Here is a 20,866-nt window from a genome sequence, read left to right as displayed (position 1 = left end):
TCCCTTACCCAGTCAAGTTCTAGACCACTGCTTCTGAAGTAAATTACTACAGAACTTACTTACTTTCCCCCTCCAACCTAGTCAATAAACACTTAGCAAGATCTTTTCCCTACTACTACATACCTCATCTTCCCCACTCCATTCTTTACCAATGCCCATACTTTTCAATTTAAATGTTTTTCACTTTGTGCAGTCTGTGTACAAAGCACTCTCCTAAGTGCTGTGGAAACACTTCTCTTTGTGGCATATTATCTACAACTTTGATGCTCTTTCCACTATACTACAGACGAAGGATCTTTGAAAGCCTGCCAGTTACTGATGATACACTGTATGTCGGGCAATTCATTTACCTTTTCTAAGGTTTAGTTTAATTTATAAAGAATAATATCTGCATCAGCCAACCCATGGGATTGTTGTAAAGATTAAATAAAATAATGAATGTGCAAAGTCTTATAAAAATGAATATTATTGGCTTTTGGTTCCTCATCCAAAATTAAAAGATACTGGGGAGTGGGGGAACCCACCTATACCTTTATACATACCACTTGTAGTTTTAAAATATATTATCCCCCTAGAACAGATACAGCTTAGATTTAAATAAATTACCAATTACACCATATCTCTTAACCTCATGTCAGCTGTTCTTGGCTTTCATCACAGAAACAAACAAAAACATTTTCTAGTAATTCAACAACAAACAAATATTTATTGAAAACTTAAAATATGCCAGGCACTGGAACTAGTGACACATCAGTGAACCAGACAATCAGATACCTGCTCTCATGGAGCTTACATGTTGAGCCTCAATATCTCAATATATAATAGCTCAGAAGCCCACGAGCTATTTAAGTAATTAAAATATGTTTTTATTTAGGAAAAAAATTTTAATCTCATAGGAACGGTAAATTTCCAATCTCTTTCGAATTTATTTTAAAAAATCTGTTTTTTAAATATACTATACTATTCTTTCATAGCCTAGTCACATTTAAACAATTTCTTCATAAGTACTAAGAAAATAGGAGGTCCTTTCCTTTTAGCTGGCAAAGGAACAAGGTACTGGGGAGTTACAATGATGACTGAGGGTAACACTACTTGAATTCTTTATCAAATCTGATTTCCTGCCCCGCCTGAAATCAGATCAACCAAACAAACTAAAACAAAACCAGCTTTTTCAGAAAACGTTCATTCTTTTCATATAACCTGTTCTTTCTTAAAACATATTTTTAAAAAGAGAAAATACTTTCTTAAAAGGGAGGCAAGTTTTTTTCTATCCAATCCTACTACTTCCATCTATTTTGTTTTCCTCACAGCAGCTTCCCAAATCAGGTGTATGCAGGAGGCATAATGTCTAGCTAGTTGGCAACTATTCAGTCCTTCCCAAACCTGGCTATGCAATCACCTAGACTCTTAAGAATACAAATTTCAGCATACTACATCTTCCAACTCCAATTCTCGTACGGTAAGGCTGTGGTGAGGCCTGCCAGAATCTGTATTTGGTTCTGATGTGGTTGATCCATGAACAGGCATTTGGAAATCTTTCACTAAGTTACCCAAAGACTTATCATTAAGGCAAAGCAGCATACAGGTATCCTTTCATTAAAGGACCAAATGTTATCCCAGCTGTGGTCTTAAGTTGGCGGTCTTGGCAACTAGTTGACAATACTTATGCTAACTCTAATGTTAGATAACTTAACAATTTAGTAAAAAGGTCATTTACAAAAAAGATAAGGAAGAATAAACTATCATAACTTGGGTCCCTCTTGATGAGGAATCTCCATCTAATATAGGAGATACTTGCTGTTTGCGACTAACCAGCAGGTCATTTCCCCCTATCTTGGAAACTGAACTCCAATTTCCATCCCTCCCTCATGCAACTCTAATACTCTGTCTTGGAATAAGACGACTCACTCCCAGTTCTGAGACTGGAGCACATGATGGAGGCCTACGCTTACCATCACACCATTCTTCTGACTACTGTGACTGGTTCAGATATGGGCGCATGATCTAGTGGGCCAGATCAGTTAGAAACTCTATTTAAAGGTTAGAAGAAAAGACTTTTTCTTCCACTATGCCTGAACAAGCACTCATGGAAGCTAATGGCAAGTACCTTACAACCACAAGGAGTTATGTATCTGAGAAAGGAGACAATACTAAAGAAGCAGATTTGGAAAGCCAGCTCCCAGTCACATCATTTGAGCCCTGAAAAAAGACATTCCTGAAGCTAGAATCTACCTGTCAAGTATTCAGAGGCAATAAACATTCTTTGTTGTTTAAGTTAATTTGGGTTGAGTTTTCAGTCCTTTACAATAAAGATTCCTAATTAATATAGGTAAAAAGGAGTAGAATCTCTATAGGCCCTTAGCTTTCAATTCACTAAATTGTCTACTCTGCCACTACTATAAGAAGAAAGGAAGGAAGGGGCAGGGACTGAGCATGAATGCTACAATTACAAAAATAAGCCCACTGTTTTTATTTAGATTATAATTCATTTAATTATAATAAATATTTACTCTAAAACCACCTGAGAAAAGCTACATGAGGTTAATAACTTCATTCTCTTCTACTCAAAAAGATGACAGAAGCTATGGGGGACTGGGTTGAGACAGGTAATGCCAAAAGACCACCTAACAACCTAGAATGGCAGGATAAACTCCTACAGACAAAAAAGCTTTGGGGCCAGGGCAGAAGAGCACAGGGCATAAGGGCAAAAGGGACCTAGGGGCAGCCATTTATCATCAGCTTACACAACTGTTTTTGTGAGGTTTCAAACCATGCTTTACAGATGATCACATTTAATGCTTACCACCACCCTATGAAATAAATTATTATTAACTCCCTTTCACAAACTGAAGAATAGGCTGTTGAAGAGAGTTTAAGCGATCTATACAAGGTCAAAAAAAAGAGGGAAGGGAGGAGTGGTATAAGGAACATCTATGTTATAGTCTGCCTTGCCCCACTGCTCTTCTTTTCCTGGGAACTGCCTCCCCATTCTCATAGTTCTCATGTGATCCTTATCACAAGAGATTAGTTGAGGGGTGAGCACCTGACCCAAGCTGAATCGATGCATCTTTTGCTCCAGAGCTCTGGATTTGAGACTCCAAGATTTAAAGTCAGTGGTTGAAGCTGAAGCTGTTAGATATAAAGCTCCAGTGCTCTGGGCAACGGTATCTTTCACACAAGTGACTAAAACCATTCTACAGTCCGAATGACAAAACAAAGCAAAAATAAGAATAAAAAGAGAATGGCTTGTTTCCATTTGAGGCCCAAGTTCCAGTTCTTATTGAAGTTCAACTGAATCTTTATACTTTTAATGAGATCAGGTTTCTCTGACTCTAGAAATTCTTTTTGCCTAAGAAAATTCAAGCTGAGTGCTATCATGTATAACTGACAGCATCCTAACTAATTCAGAGAGAAAGAACAGGGGAATGGGGGGGGTGGGGTAGGGGCAGATAATCATTCACAACAATCAAAAAGTATTCATTGAACAATAATGTCCAGAATTACTAAGCCCTCATTAGTAAGTCTCATTAGAGAGGTAAGACTAACACTTAAGACAGACTCATACAACACAGTTCTGATCAAGTTCTAAACTATATGAGACAGATTACAAGTACTATAGAAGTTCAAAAGAGAAAACAACAGTGTAACACAGTTGTAACTTATACTATAAAGATGAGAAAATTGGCGAGGAGGACATAGAGGAGAACTCAAAGGGAGAGAGAAAGATAAGGCCTGGTGGGAAAGAGCAGGCATCATGCTGTAGAAAGTGAGGAAATCCACCTGTAACATACAGTCTGTTTTGGAGAATGGTAGGAATTAAGACTAAGTAAATAGGGAAGCTAAGACCACATGACCAAAAGCACTAAAGTTAAGAAAAAGAAAGATATAGTATGGACTATACAGGCAAACTGCGAGGGTGTCCCACTAAACCCAAGAATGTTGGGTCGAAAATTTCGACTTGAGTAGGGCAGAAATAAAAGAAAGCAAAGATCAGATTCAAGAAATATTTCAAATAAAGAATCCCATTCTACTCTTCTCCCAAGTTTCCAAGTACTAGTACTTCTAACTACAATGGAACCTTCATAAATCTGTAATATAAAGGTAGAGCAAGGAAAGGAGTAACTATTAACACCTGGATGAAACTACAGCACTTGCATATAAATTATTTCATTTAACCGTCATGATTAAACCTATGAAGTAAATATTATCATGATTCTCATTTTGCAGATTAAATATATTCAGGCTCAAAGAAGTTAGATAACTTGTCCAAGATCACTCAACTAAATAAAAAGTTGGCCTGTGGAGTGGGGAGGTGGATAATAATGCTCTTGGTCAACACAGAAGTCCTTTCTCCCAGAACAAATTATGAAGACATATAATGAAAACAATGATGATGATAATGATAGCTAACATTAACTAAAGGCTGAGAACTATGCAAAGCATGTTACATGCACTAGCATTATCACATTTAATATTCCTAACAGCCCTATGAGAGTCTATGATTAATCTTATTTGAGGATGATGTAAGCATTTGAGTCCTAAAAAAGTTAAGAATTTTGCCCAAACTCACAAGGCTACTAAGTGGCTGACCTGGTTGGGATTCAAAATCACACAGTCTGACTGCAAAGCCCATGTTCTCAACCACTATGCTATATTGCCTCCATGACTAGATATTACTAGAAATAAACAAAGGAAATACAATTAGGATGAGATGAGTAAACACTTTTAGAGTGGATGATAAAAATTAGAGAAACATTTTCTTTGTCCTACTGTTAAAGTATTAAAATTTTAAAAATCAACTAAAGGATAGAAGACATATCTAAAACAGAATTTCTTAATAAGGTTGGGAATTTAAATACACTCGTATCTAAAGACAGTTTGGAGATGGTTTCAACTAGTGAATTTTGTACTATACTCCTAATGAAAACCGAGGGTCAGAGAGTAGATATTAGCTCTCCAAGGCCATACAATTTTTCAGTTTACAATTTACAGTGTCAACTAGAGAGTACAATTCTGTACTTCAGATCCCACCCACCATCACCCACCAACCATTCAGTTTTTCTTTCATTATATCATACCCACATTCTTGGAAATCAAACAAATGTGTAATTCTGTTAGTGTTGTTAGAACTAAGATTTTTCCATGTAAACGCAAAAAATACAAAGTGATGATAAACAGAAACTAGAATTATCGGTATAAAGTATTTTTTCTTCTTTCCAAAAATAAAATTTCACAGCCCTAATTATTAAACAAGGATAAGAAGCAATTTCAACCAGTAGTAATGAGTACTAGCATCCAGTTCCCCATTAAACGGCTGATTTTCAAGCCTGGGGCAAGAAATGTATGTACAAGATGAGTCTGGGCATCTTATTACACCAAGAAACAAGGAAGTTCCTTCAAAGATTATTAAGATCATAGACAAATAAGATGGGAGTCAATGTAAAGAGGCTCCCATTAGTCAAAGACAGGACAAATTGAGCATAGCAAAGATGACAAAAATTGACTGAAACACATCAAATATATTTTTTAATGGTTTCCACAATGATGCCAAAAATAAAAAACAAAATAAAAGAGAGAAATAAATAAATAAGTATTGGGTATATCTTATCCGCTGAACTTTATGGACTAGATCAATGAGTTATTTTGCATACCAGCCTTTTAGGCAAAGGGAGACCACAGTAGGAGACTGTAGGGAGGGAGGCCGATAACAGCAGGGGATATATTCCCCTTGTTCCCTTACTGCCAGATCAACATGCTTCTATCTCTACTTAAAACCTCAGTCCCTGCCAGAAAGCCCTCTCCATAGAGCTACCCTTCCAACTGCTCTCTTCCCTTGTTCTCCTAAAGGTGGTAGTAGCTCTTTCCCCACTGTTACTTGTCCCATGGTACTGCACTACCCCTACTGATTTCCTTAAATACTGTCTATACATTTGTAAATAGTCCCTTTCTTAAATTTCCCTTAAATACCCAATTTGTGCCATGTCTAGCACACTAAACCTCCAAAATACCTTACTCTGAAAAGTGGCAATTAAAGAGAAAGACTAAAAGAATCTAAAAAAAAAAAAAAAAAGTTGATACATGTGTATGTATAATTGATTCACTTTGTTGTACACCTGAAACTAACACAACATTGTAAATGAACTATACTACAATAAAAACTTAAAAAAAAAAAGAATCAAAAAAAATAAAAATAAAAAGAAAGACTGATGCATTCACCCTGTATTTTATGAACCCTATTTCACGGTAAGCAAACAGCCCTATAGATGATGAGTAAAAGTTCTTAAATTCTTATATTCTCTTAACAGAAGAATTACAGTTAATAAATGTGAAAGGAATGATATAATTAGAAAACCATTATTTTGCTTTCCCTGATGAACAACTGCTTCAGCTAAAAATTATAAATGGATGGAACCATTAGCTGAAAGGATACTAAAGGATTTTACAAAGCAAGTTATTCAGGCTGTCACCACCTGAACACACTGATCAACCTTAGCATCACTAAAAGCGTGGGTCAGCCAGATACTGTATGCCTCTTGATGTGATGCAAAAGAAAATACAATCTATGAAACACTCCTGACTAAAAGGTCAAAATAATTAAAACGAGTTTTTAGATCTAACTACCAACTTACAGGAAACATGGAAGATACAGGAGCAAGCTAAATGACATGACAAGGAAACAAACAAACAAAAATCCAGAATATGAAACACTGTATGGTACCAAAGACCTAGTTTTTTCAACAAGACAATGGGGGTGGCAGATAGAGGAGATGGGGGAAAAAACTGCTCTACATTAAAAAGAGACTTAAAAGACCTAACAAACAAAAGCAACATGTAGACTTTGTCTGAATCTAGATTCTAATAAAGCGACTGCAAAAAAGACATCATTTTAGACAACCACAGAAATCTGAATATAAACTGGGAATTAATGGTACCAAGGTACTTTTAATTTTGTTAGACATGATAATGGCCATTGTGGTAATGTAAGAAAAAAAAATTTTTTGAGATGTTTATTGAAGTATGTAAGGGTGAAATGACAATATCTGGAATTTGCTTTAAAATATTTTTGCAAGAAAAAGGATGTTTGATGAAGCAAGTACGACAAAATTTTGAAAACTGCAGGATCTGAGTAATGGGGGTTCACTATGCTATTTTCCCTACTTGTGTATGTTTGAAATTTTTCATTTATAAAATTACCAAACAAAACAAAAATCCATGTTTTTTCCACTACAACCACAGTTTTCAAACTTGAGCGTGTCTAAGAATCCACATCTCATGCAGGATCCTAGGACTTATCCCCCAAAATTCTGATTTTGTTTGTCAGGGCATGGGCTCAGTTTCCATTTTTAACAAGTCCTCAAGGGAATCCAGTACATACAATCTACAGACATATCTGAAAATTATACACTTAGACTAATTCACCACAAGTCTTTAAATATACTCCACCTAAGAGAAAAGGCATGATCATATCTCTTACCTCCCCTTCAAGCCTTACCCCACTCATATCTGCTCATAACTTATCCTGTTCCTGGGACTGTAAGTTCCATGAAGGCAGAGCCCTTTGCTTTTACTCACCATGGGGTCCCCAGTGCCTACCAGAGCACCTAGCACACAGTACACAGCAAATAAATATTTGCTGAATAAATGAATTCATTATTCATTAATGAATGAATAACATCAAAGAGAAAAAAGAAGAGTTAACTGTAGTTCACTATTTCAAAATCAGTTCCAGGGAACAATCTAAGATAAAATTTCAATTTCTTGCCAAAAATCAGTATAGAAAGTATGGAATAAAGACTATAAATAAAGTATGGGAATAACAATAAACTAAAATTAAATAATAAAAATAAACATAGGAATAAAGGAGGGACACAGGTTAGGGTACACTTTAAAATATGATACATGTTTAAGACAATCTCTCTCCTAAGACATCAAACTTTGGACGTTAATTTGAACATTCAAGTTCCTACTAACTGTTTAGAAACTATAATGACAATGTACTCTTACATCTCACAATCCCAAACAGGAAGGGCAGACACATTAGAAAAGTAAGCTAGTACATGTATACATTTTAATGGAAATACAAATAAGTAACTCAATTACCACTTTCTCTGTTTAAAAAGCACAAACCCCTACAATTATGACACAAGTCACAAATGCAAAAAAGAATAACTGCCAAATATAACAATTAAGTTATCTTAGGATGATCTTCTAAGGCTATGTAGAACTAGTTGCAAAAATAGCACTTACCAAAGATGGTTCCTATTCTTATACTTCTACCCCCAAATCACTTAACTTTAAAATTTTCCTTCTTAAAAATAAATCAATAACACTTTTTAAATTTTTATGGAATTATAATAAACAAAGACTTATAGAATTTTTAGAGACACAATGGACATTAGCAACTACATGGTCCAATTCTTCACTGGGGAAAATGAAGCCCAGATGAGAAAAAAGATTTACTTGGTTACACAGAGAGTTAACAGCAAAACAAGGATATGCCAATGCTCTGAATTTCCAGTCCAGTGTACTTTTCACTATACCATGCTAACAGGATATTTTTAAAAATATTTTCCATTGTGAAATGCAGTAGTATCTGTTCACCTCCTTGTACATACATGTGTGGGGTATTCATCAGCTATGTTCTGGGCTTAAACTAAATGCATGTACCTCTTTTTTAGTGGGGATGGTCATGGGGAAGGGGAGCTACTAGACTATCTTCAGCAACAGAACTCCGTATGTAGTATTTCCTGATATGTGGGCCTTTCTGTCATATATCAGAATCTCTAGTTTTTAACCATATAAACACATCAAAACTTAAAATCGTGAAATAAAACTAAATTGTAAAGTTATGCAAAATCTAATCTAAAACTGGGAATTGGGGCTTCCCTGGTGGCGCAGTGGTTAAGAATCCGCCTGCCAATGCAGGGGACACGGGTTCGAGCCCTGGTCCGGGACGATCCCACATGCTGCGGAGCAACTGAGCCCGTGTGCCACAACTGCTGAGCCTGCGCTCTAGAGCCTGCAAGTCACAACTACTGAGCCCGCGAGCCTAGAGCCGGTGCTCTGCAACAAGAGAAGCCCCCGCAATGAGAAGCCCGTGCACCACAACGAAGAGTAGCCCCCGCTCGCTGCAACTAGAGAAAGCCTGTGCACAGCAACGAAGACCCAACACAGCCAACAATAAATAAATTTTAAAAATAAATAAATAAAAAATAAATAAAATAAAATAAAACTGGGAATTTACTCTTTGTTCATTATAAAATATTATATGTGGTTCCTTCTTCTGGATTAAAAACAGTTCTGACTCAAGAGATTAATGAATGGCCCAATTCATGTCTCAGCTATTACTCTGAGCCACCTCTCTATACACCCACAGGGTTCTTGTAGTGCAAGAAGGCCTGTTTAACAGAATAGTGAAAGTATAAGATACACACAGAAAGAGAGTAAGATAACTAAATCTCTGTAAACCAGCTCCCAACTGTCTTTTTTATCAATCTGAACCCTTAACACAAAGTAGGTATGTTATAAATCATGACTAAATGAATAAACAATCTCCAAAAGCCCCTCCTCGTTCTACTGAATCTCATCTAAATGTCTCCATTTTCAGTAACAACTGGCTTGGACACTTCAAATAAAGTACAGCTGGATTATGAATTTACAAGCATGGTTTGAAGTGCCAGATAAATTACTCTGCACTTAGAGAAGACAATAAATATCAACTTCCAGCCTAAGCACAGTGACTAGCATATAACAGGAATACTATAAATATGACAAAAATAATAGTTACCAATTAACAAATGCTTACTAAATGCCACATGTTGTGATAATTGCTTTGTCTACATTATTTAATCTTAACGAAAATCTAGTACTATTATCCCTCCACTTTCCTTAAGATGAGACAAGCTTTGAGAGGTTAAAATTATTCACCTAAAATCATCTGGTAAGTACACGACAGAGCCTACATTTGAATCCACGTTTAGAACCTACACAAAGATTTGCTGAATGAATGACCTCAAAACAGTCTAATCCAAACTAACCGGATATGCAACAGATACTGGTAACATTCATGAATTATGAACACTAGCAAGCATATAGCTTTAAGGCCCAAAGATTTAATGACCTCAAGTCTTTTCATTCCACCAACAGTAATATAACCCCAAATGGGATCAATGCAACTGGCAGGACACACAGAGGGACGATACAGCAATAATCTAGAATCTGGAATGCTAGCCACAATCTTTTGAAATAATCCAACATGTGACCTAGGATTGTCAAAGTTAAAGTACACAACAAAAAGTTCCATTTGAGTGGCAGGCACACTAGCAGTGTTAATGACAAAACAGGTAAGTTATGTGACATGAAGCTTATTTTGGAATATTAGTAATTTGAGTAAAAATATGACATCCAAGTAGAGATGCCTAATAGGCAGTCAGGTATTTAGGATTCAAAAACAGCAAAAAGACTAAAAAATAAAGACCTGGATATCACGGGTACAGAGATGATAGCAGCTGAAGATATAAGAATGGATGAATTCTCCAAGACAGGTGAAGAGAAAGCTAAGTATTACAGGCCAAAGACTGAGGCTGAAGGAAAAAGAAGTCAGCAATGTAAAGATGGGAAAGCACTAGGTCAAGGAAGCCCAGAAAAAGAGAATTTAAAGAGGAAAAACTCAAAAACTCGGAACTTCATTTACATTTGCCTTCTACATTCTGAAAAACTGACTAATGAATGACGGTAGCAACAAATACGTACAAAGGGGACAGCAGTGTTGGAACTCAGTATGCACTGTTCATCTATTATTGGTTGCCTTCCCTCTATGCCACTCACTCATTGCTACACCTCCACCAACTAAACAAAACTAGAAAAAAAAGGTCAAAAACAAAAACTAAAAAAAAAAAGATGCTACAGTCAGGTAGCTTTATTTTCAAGAAATGTATGTCAAACTTCAAGACAAATATACACCTAACATTCCCACTCACCTGCCTTTGTTTTTCCTTTTTAATTTACAAATTATAGGCATTTTTGCCTCTGGAAAAATACACATTAATTAAACTCCATTCCTTACTGTTTTCAAAGATATTCAAAACTATTGAGAAATTGTTAACAAACCTTAGATAAAATAATTCTAAAGTTTAAAAAAAAAGTTGGAAAAAGAAAAACAGCTCTTGATAATCATAAACTATAACATGGACAGTAAGAGAACCATTAGGACACTGGAAAGAATCTGACTTACAGAAAACCAATGCTGAGTAATTTGGATGATCTAGGAAACGAGTGAATAGGTACCGTATTACCTTAGCATCTGCAGACTATTTTAGCATTTACATTTGCAATATGAAAAATGGGCTTACCTGGTTTTTAAAATAAATTATGTGTTCAAGAAAAGGTTGAAGAAATCATTTATCAGGGCTTCTCCCAGCTACATTATTTTATAACTACTAATACTCAACAAAAAAAGCTGTTTTCTTTGTGGGTGAGGTGGTTTAAAAGACCTATGCCAACAAACTCTTCTGAAATCAAAAGGTGTAGGAACTTGCATTTCTGAAGAGTAGGTCTAGTCAAGAAAACATAATTTGACAACTTTATTTTCTGAGATTTCCAAAAAAAACATTAGAACTTGAGTGTTGTACACGGCACATAATACATACTCAATAAGTATCAGCTAAATAAAGCAACAATGGCCAAAATAATAGGGAAAGTCAATCAATTTAAAAAGGGTATTGTTCCTACAACACATGAGATGTCCAAAGTCCAGACAGGGAAGAGTAAAAACGGACTCACTGAAATAGATGAAGCTGCCTGGTAGGTCATTCTGCATGGCTGAATAAATGAATGAATGTTTGATGATAAACATAAAATAATCATGCAAAGAAAATTCATGTTAGATGCTACAAAACTGGAAAAAGGGTTCTATCTCCAAAGAAAAATTCAATCTTTACCAAGTTCAGATTAATATAATAAAATTTCAACAGCTATCAATAAACAATTATGGAACTCAACAGAAAAAAGGGGATAGGGGGAATATGTCTGTTGACTATGTTCTTTTAGGTCTTGGGCTCCAAGATACTTGGCTGTCCTAACTCTGAGAGGGCATGACTACCTGCCTGCTTTCTTGACTCTTCCTCTTTGTTCTTTACCCTTTTATCATTATATCAGTTTCAACTTGCATCTGTGTGCAAATGATTTCCAAACTGTTATCTTTAATTATGAGCTCAGTTTCATATCTCCAATAGTCTACAGATCATGTCTTTGTGGTTGTCCTACTATCCCCTCAAACACAACAAATATAAAACTGAATTTATCTGTTGCCAATTCTTCCCAAGCGATTTCCAAACCTGACTTGTTTTCACCAGTCTCCCTATAACCCAGGCTTAAAATTTTTAGTCATCTAACTATTCTTTTTGGTTGCCCCTTCTCCCCAACCCTGCCAATCAAATTCCATCAATTCTCCTTCCCCATTCTAATGCCCCTATTTTGAGCTTCAATCATTTTTGGACTATTACAATAATTTTTTTTAAAACTTCAAATCTCACCCCATCTCCAGTCTCTTTCCACACAACCCATCCTGCACACAACTACCACATTCATCTTCATTCACCCTAGCACAGTCCTGTTTATAAATATTTAATAGCCACAAAATACTTTAGAAAATCTAAACTCCTTAGCCTAGCAATCAAATCCTCCACACTCTAACCCCAATCTATCCTTCCAACTTTATCTTCTGTTCCCCTAGCATGTGCTAGCCCGTCATGTTTCCACCCTCTATTCATGTTATCTTCCACTCCCCCTTTGACTACCCTCTATCTAAATCCTATCCATCCAGCATACAGCATACTGTGGCTCTCTCAACTCACAGAGAGTTCTTCCTTTCAATATCCAAGAGTGTTTATTACCTATACCAATCATTTGAAATTTATCACATATTTTCTCAATCTGTGAAGTGTTTTGCTTTATCTTTGTGTATGTGTGTGAGATTAGGACTTGTTTTTCTAAATAGATTGGACTTTCAAGGAGAGAATTCATGACTTACATTTCCTTATATCCTCCACATTTCAATAAATTTGTGAGGTTCCCACCAAATGAAGCCACGGCAAGAGGCTAGAAGACAACTAAAACAAACCAAAAAAACTCCTACTAAACCCTCCCTGTAACACTGCTTCATGGAATAAGGAGATCAAAAAGCAAAGTAAAATCAAAGATATACAAAAATTGGATAAATATTAAAAGAAGAATTAGAGTTCATAAAAGTTATAGAAATCCTTCCTAGAAAGATAAGTTCTAATTCCTTCTCTTATTCAATAAAATGTTTTCAATTATATTAAGCATCAACCCTCTTTTTTGTTTCTCTATATGAAGAGCATCCATAACGTGGGTGAGACATTTCAAACATACAACCCACAACTCTTATTTCACAGTCAAGGATGCTTGGAGTAATTTAGAAAGCTTTGGGGAGAAACTTTCTTGTAGACCCATATGTGTTAAAAAAAATATACACAGGTATTTAGAGTAACTGAAACGTATGTTACTTTTAAATGATCTACATCATTTTCCTGATTCAAAATGAGATTTTAAAATGGTATTATTTCTCTGAATGGCATTATTTAATTCACTTAATTTTAATCCCAAATACTGTGGACATCTAACATTAATTCTCTGAGAAGGTTGTAAATTACTATCCATATACATATTCCTTGAAACTTTTAAGATAATGTGGTTTTTGTCTGGGCCAAAATAGGATTACTACATAACTTTTGGTTGTTCAGTAAAGGAAAAACTTGCTTACAAATAGTTTGCAACTATTAGTATTAGGAGAAATTGAAAAAACTTAAGAACTCCAGTTATCTACAGGTAATTATTCATGCTATCAACCACTGAAGAATTTTTAAAATAGTGTTTCAGCCTTTCATATCATAAAAACTTCTTCAGAATGTTTCAAAAGTTATAATGTTAAGCACAACACCACCAAAAAAGGCAATTATGACAAAATATCTGTGCAGTACTTCTGTAATCAACAATATTGTAAAAGATGTTAATATCGTGATGACCTACCATCAGTTATCTTGGATTTTTACACTTTAATAGTCCAGCAAAAAGTTCCTCAGACTCAAATCACCTATGACACTTTGGCTCAAAAATCACTTCCTCAATATCGATTCTACATTGTCACAAGTCTAAAAATTAACCCTTAAGAAGCTAAATAGCTGTAAATGGAAAGCAGTCTTTTCCAACCTTACTGTCAAACCGATAGGAAGGATTAATATTACTAAGATCGCCATTCAACAAACTACGTAGTAATAACTTTGACGTGGTAACTTTTTATATGATCGCCTGCAATTGAGGTTTATAAGTATCTTTTGTGTAACGATGAACTGAGTCAGAGCTAAAAGTTCAGAGAGTGCAGAGCCAGTCCAATGATAAATAGGGCTACGGCATGAGCTTTCAATGGTACTCCAAGACTCTTCAGGAAAAACACCAGATTTTGGTGTTTTCCAAGATGATGCACACCTGAAACTTTCTTTTGCAGATAACCAGACTGAAAGCAAGAGGAAGGAAATAAATACAGAACCTTCGACAAGCAAAAGAGAACAGTGCTACTCACCAGCAAACAATCTGAATTCACTTCCGATTTGGGATCCCGCAGCAGGTTGTCGATTTTTTCAAACCGAGTCTCAAAACTGTCCCCAGTCGACATGTTGCTGCTACTGTGACAATACCCTCGTACCAGCACCAGGAGCGGAAAGCAATTTCAACCAACTTCCTCCGGCGGTGGGTTCGCGGCCGCGGGGCGGAGGAGCCGGAACCCCAGGGTCACCAGGTGCGCCCGGTTCCCCCTCCTCCCCCTCACTGAGGGGATCTCCGCTCTCCAGACCCCGGGCCGGGGGCGACGGCGACCCACAGCCGCTCGGACGCCCAAAGTCGCATCCCACCCGGCAGCCCCTCACGACAGCCGACAGCGCCGTCGCCACCAGCCTCGTCGCTCCGGCGAAGTGCTTCAGCCTAGCGGGCCCCGGCCGCCTTCGCCATGGAGGGCTCCCGGTCCCGAGATGGGCAGGAGGGGGGAGAGAAAGAGAAGCAGGGTGGAGACTCCTCCGGGCAGCAGGGGAGGGAGAAGAGGAAAGGCGAAAGCGAAGGGCGGGCGCGGAGCTGTGCCAGCTGCCGCTGCCGCCGCCGCCGCTCGGGCCCCGGGCCGGGCCCGCTCCGCTCTGAGGCGCTGGAGCCGGTCTAGCCCTGCATCCCCGGATCCACTTGGCCCGGCCCGACGCACCGATCCGCCTCGGCCAAGAACTGGTCCCCGCGGGATAGCCTCAGTCTCCCATTTTGTCCCGGCGCTGCCGGGGCTGCTGCTGCGGTGTCCGGCGGGGCAGGGCGAGGTCGGAGACCGATGGAGACTTGGGAGAGGACGGGCTGGAGAGGGGGCGGTGAGGGAGACGAGAGTCCGGTCCCGGCGGCTGCGGCTGGGGGAGCTTCTGGGAGGCGCTGTGGCCCGGGCTGGCGAAAGGGCGAGTCGCGCGGCGAGTGCTTGGGGGGTGGGGCGAGGGGGGCAGTGAGGGACTAATATGTCCGCCTTCCTGTTCAAACAAACGGAGACCGCCGGCCCCGACTGCGCATGCGAGGCGCGGATGTTCGGAAGGGGAACCGGGCCCGCGCCGCGCGCGCGCGCGCACTCGGACGCCTCCGCAGGGCCGGGCTGGGCCGGGCTGGGCCGGGCGGGGCGGAAGGCGGGGAGCCCCCGGGGCCTCGCAGGCTGGCTGGGAAGGCTGGCAGCGGGGAGGAGCTACCAGGGCGCGGCGGGCGGCACCGCCCTCGCTCCGGCAGGCGTTGAGCAGCTAAGCCGGCTCGGGAAGCGGCTGCGGGTGTCCGCGCGAAGGAGGACCTCTCGCTGCCTCCGGTGGCGTCCTGGCCGCTGCCCCAGCTCTGCTTCCTCTGGGCTGCAGCCATCAGGAGAATTCTAGCGAGAAAGGGTGCTTGTTATTGTTATTTTGGAGATAGTTTTTTTGTTGTTGTTTTGTTTTTTTAAGGCAAGATGCCTTTTCGCCGGCAGGGACCAGCGTTTTAGCACCAGCGGAGTCTGGTCTTCAGTAGTGCTTCATCGTCGGCCCTCCGTGAACCCCACGTCGTTTAACCCGTCTTTGCTTCCATGGGAAAATTACGAAGCAGTGCAGTACATGACTCTCCTGAAGCGAGCGTGTGTGTCAGGGGAGCTTTAAACTATTGACTCCGGAAGATATGGTCAATAGAAGTCAAGCTCAATTTAGTTTAAAAAAAAAAAAGAAAATAATCTCAGGAAAGAAATCAATATTTTTTAAGTTATTCATACTAGTTCTCTCACACGATTAACACTCCCACTATAGTTCTCTTCTTGATGTGTAATCCTGCCATTTCGATTTCAAAACATTCAGTGAAACTTAGAATAGTGATTTTACCAGACTAAAGTAGAACATGAAAGTAATGGCCATTTCCTCCTAATTCAATTGCTTCATTGACTGTAGTGTGAGAGAGGGTGAGACGTGTTATCCAATCTGCTGATAAAGTAATGTTCGTCACTGCTTTCAGCAGGACATCTACCTTAATTCATTTCTAATCAATCTTCAGTTTTGCTCATAGGTCAAATAAAGGATTGCTAAAAATAGAAAATGTGGATGTTTTACCCCACACTGGAGAATGCTACAGATGAACCAATTGTCTTTATATAAAAACCACTGTACAGCATCTGAACAGTCCACCAACTTTCTGTTGTGAAAAGAACACAACGGAGGTTAGGAAAATGTTCTGTTGTTTGAAAAATGTGCATTCTGTTTTCATTGTGTTAGATACAAGAAATATTTAGATGTAAAATCCACTGTATAAATCAAGATAGGAAGTAAGTCTTCACAAAAATCGTATCAAAGACGACAACTAGACAAAATTCAGGTATTTCATTAAATGCTTTTGCAGTGACTTTTCCTGGCTCCAGTATTTTAAGCCAGTCATGTGAATTAAATTTATTTTTAAGCATAGGGCTTAAAATAAATCTGGCAGTTGCCCTAAAATAAATTTCCTAAACCATGCTTGTCCTTTTTTATTACCATTTTTAGGTAGTCTTAGGAATTTTGTTGTTTCTCAGAGAACTGTGAGCATTATGCTGCTTTCCACTTGGACGCTTAAAAAAATGCAGGTAGCTAAGACAATAATTGAGTGACACTTATAAATGTAAGTGGGACTGAAAGCCCATCTGGCAAAGCTACTAGAAGTATAGGTGTGGCCTATATATTTTACTGATCTTCAAGGCTAATCTGATGATTGTAACCCCCCACTATCTTTTACCATAAGATAGCTGGACTCTGTATGTTTTTGTTTTTTAAAAGTCCTCACCTGTAATAGAGTAGAATCATATGACATTAAAGTTCCTTTCCAACTTTAAAATTCTATTGTCTAATTGTTACTAGTCTCTTTAAAAGCATTGTGGATATTTGAGATCACCCTTAAAGTATATATTAGAATCCTAAGTACAATTGCAAACTACTGATACCATGTATAAATATAGTAAGAATATAACATTAATTACACATACTGAGTGCTTACCATGTGTTAGGCACTATTCCATATATAATATCTCATTAAAACTTCAAAAGTACTCTGCTATAGTTATACCTACATTGTAGATGGGGAAACTGAGGTGCAGAAAGATACGTTAGTTGCTCAAGGTCATGACAGACCCACGTTGGAACAGAGGCTGTCTGACTCCAGAATCCCCACTCTTAACTGCTGAGTGTGCTAACAATATCCAATCCTAATACAATAACAAGTAGTATTATTTCACAACTGTATTATTTACGTCACACAGATTTAAATGATTCCATATAAAAAAGGAAATTATAAAATTTACAATGTGAGCAATATGATTACAGTCCCTAGGGAAAGATGTGAAATGATTTTAGAAAGGTGTGAATAAAAAGGATCTTGGTAGTGTTCAATAACAGTGGCTTGACTAGAGGTTCCCAAACACTGGGTCCAAGAACCAGTGGCTGTCCTTGGTGGAGTTGTTCGTAAAGGAAGCTATTCTACTTTAAGACTGTCTTTCAATCTGAAATTCTCTTGACTACTTTTTTAAAAAACTAAATGTATTTTCCTTTAAGAAGCAAGAGTAATAGTAAATGGTACAGTTTTTTTTAATGTTTTTCACTTGGAAATTTAAAATTACAAAGTTGGCAATTTAAGCAAATATATAGATTAAATTAGTTATATGTTAATTTTTCTGGTTTTTGGAGTTCAAACATCTGGAAGTGTTTAATTTATATGAGATTCATGCTAGGACCTAATGAAGAGACTGCGGTGCTGAAAGAATTTGAATGAGGCATATTTGGGAGACATCATGGAAAAAGTAGAAAGATTTGGGTGTAGACTTGTGTATAGTGAAAGACAATTAAGCTGAGCATGCCTTTGCTTTCGGTTATTTTGTAGGAAATTGATTCTGTTTAATGTTTATGGAATTTCTTTCATAAACATTGATGTAGTAGCTAGCCTCGAAGGATGGTCCCCAAAGAACCCTGTCTTCCAGTATTCATGCCCTCCTGGAGGTACCCTCCCACACTGAATCTGGTCTGGGGCCTTATGACCTGCTTTAACCAATAAAAATGCAGCAAAAATGGCACTGTGCCAGTAACAAGCCTAAACTTTGTGAGTTTGCCTGGCAACTAATCATTTAGTGCTCTGGGAAGCCCAACTAAACTGAGATCACCATGGTGTGAGGAAACCCAAGCTAACTAACCACAGGAAGAAATCAGATGCAGGATGACTGAGGAATCCAGCAAACCTTGAGAACAGAGACTACAGACTTATGACCCACATCAAGCCATTCCAGCAGTCCCCAGCCATTTGAAACGCCCCAAATGACACCACAGGGAACAGAGACAAGCTAATCCCTCCAAGCACTGCCCACACATCAGAATCATGAACACATAATAAAATGGTTGTTACTTTGAGCTTCTAAATTTTGGGGTAGTTTCTCAACATTAAATAACCAAAACGGTTGGATTTCAGGGAAAAAAATATTCATAGTTAAATGTGTATATAGACATCTATTGAGAGTACCTTTTATACTTGTTTTATATCACCACTGTACAAGGAAGTGGTCCACAATGAAGTGTTGTAAAGGAATGACAAATTAACTCATGTTTATTGTCTTTACTTCAACAAACCTTTGTACAAAAGAAATGTAAAAGCTTTTTGATCAAACTAAAGAATGCTTCCAGATTTTAAAAAATATTATAAAGTTACCATATTCCCATATAAACACATTTTCACGTATATTTTTATATTTTCTCAATGCATAGTCACATCTGTTGTCTTAAAAATGTACCAAAAATTCAGGTACACACTGTAAGGTACATATCAATTGTAATTTGGTGCCATAAATTGCATGTAATCTCAAAAATGCATACCACAACATATATACACTACCAAATGTAAAATAAATAGCTAGTGGAAAGCAGCCGCATAGCACAGGGAGATCAGTTCGGTGCTTTGTGACCACTTAGAGGGATGGGATAGGGAGGGTGGGAGGGAGACGCAAGAGGGAGGAGATATGAGGATATATGTATATGTATAGCTGATTCACTTTGTTATAAAGCAGAAACTAACACACCATTGTAAAGCAATTATACTCCAATAAGGATGTTAAAGAAATTTAAAAAAAAATGCATACCACAAATGTGTTAAGAAGGTTATGTGGCTAAGTTCCTACAGAAACTGTAGTTAACATTTCCAAGAAAGTATGATACTTACTATGTTTCATATAACTTTCCAAAAAGGCATTACTTTATTTATTTTAGTGTGGAACAACTTCACTTTATTCTGAACAACTTTAGTAAACAAAAAGTTGTGAAAATTTAGGTTCAGTTCTGTTTTAAGAGGTTGGTTTTATATGATGAATATTTACCCTCAAAGTAGTTTATATGTACATATTTTTCTAGATTTGTGAAGTGAATCAGGAAGAATATGTTCCATTACCTAGGAGTGCTCTTGAGATGAGCCAAGCTTTTTTTTTTCTTTCCACAGGATATTCAGGCTTGGGAGTCAATGTAGTTTGACATGTTTACATCTACTACAGCCTAGGTGGTGCCTAGGCAGTTGGGGATGTGGCATCTATCAAGATTACCGCAAGGAAAAGTGTAGGACCAGCCGTGAGCACAGGGTGCCCTTAAGGACTTCTCCTGACTCACCCTGGAATGCCTTCCTCTAACATCTGTTTTTTATTTCTTAGAAGCTGCTATTCCATTCAACTGCAAAAATACTTGCATTGACCCTAGAAACAGAATGGAAAAATAGAAGGAAACAGATTTCTGTAAAACAGTTACTTCCCTGCTCTATGTTATTGCCATCTTGGGGACCCTTCTGTTCCCACACTCACAAGCCCAAGCATGTAAATGTCTGATGTTACAATTCATTCCAAGGGTGGAGACTGTTAGGTTTGTGGAACCCCTGAGATGGTGCATGCATGACCATAGTAAGAGAGGAAAGCCCAGATCAAGGAGATAATAAATGATATACATAGTTGGTCATATACTCTTTTTCAGTTTTTGCAAGAGCCTCCTGTCCAGATTTCCCCCTCCCACCCAGCAGCCCCCCACTGAGTCCCAATTGTGTGTTTTCTAGCCCATTGCTTTTTAGGTACTTACATCTTCCTCTTTAGGGCTGTTACATTGGTGAATTGCCTTTTTTGGCAGTAACGGACTCTCGCTCAATATCTAATTCCCTTTTTTTTTTTTTTCATAACGACTTTTATCACTCATCTCAGTCTCAACTTTAAGACTTCCATGCCGGGATATGGGGATATATGTATACATATAGCTGATTCACTTTGTTATACAGCAGAAACTAACACAGC

At 38.1% G+C, this 20,866-nt stretch overlaps 1 protein-coding gene across 1 annotated transcript in view; it reads right to left on the bottom strand.

The window, feature by feature from the left end:
- The window catches only part of ROCK1 (Rho associated coiled-coil containing protein kinase 1), a 143,893-nt gene extending 128,227 nt beyond the window's left edge, over positions 1 to 15,666 (bottom strand). Inside the window, 1 exon segment of the mRNA XM_082418593.1 lies at positions 14,600 to 15,666. Within this exon segment, the coding sequence (XP_082274719.1) occupies positions 14,600 to 14,692 (93 nt within the window). The 5' untranslated portion in view covers positions 14,693 to 15,666.
- Positions 15,667 to 20,866: the final 5,200 nt, after the last annotated feature.

The sequence above is a fragment of the Balaenoptera physalus genome (assembly GCF_965194825.1).
Source record: "Balaenoptera physalus genome assembly, chromosome: 12".
Classification (NCBI taxonomy): Eukaryota; Metazoa; Chordata; class Mammalia; order Artiodactyla; family Balaenopteridae; genus Balaenoptera; species Balaenoptera physalus.
Note: the sequence above shows the minus strand (reverse complement) of the source record. Positions and strands in the feature narration are given on the sequence as shown.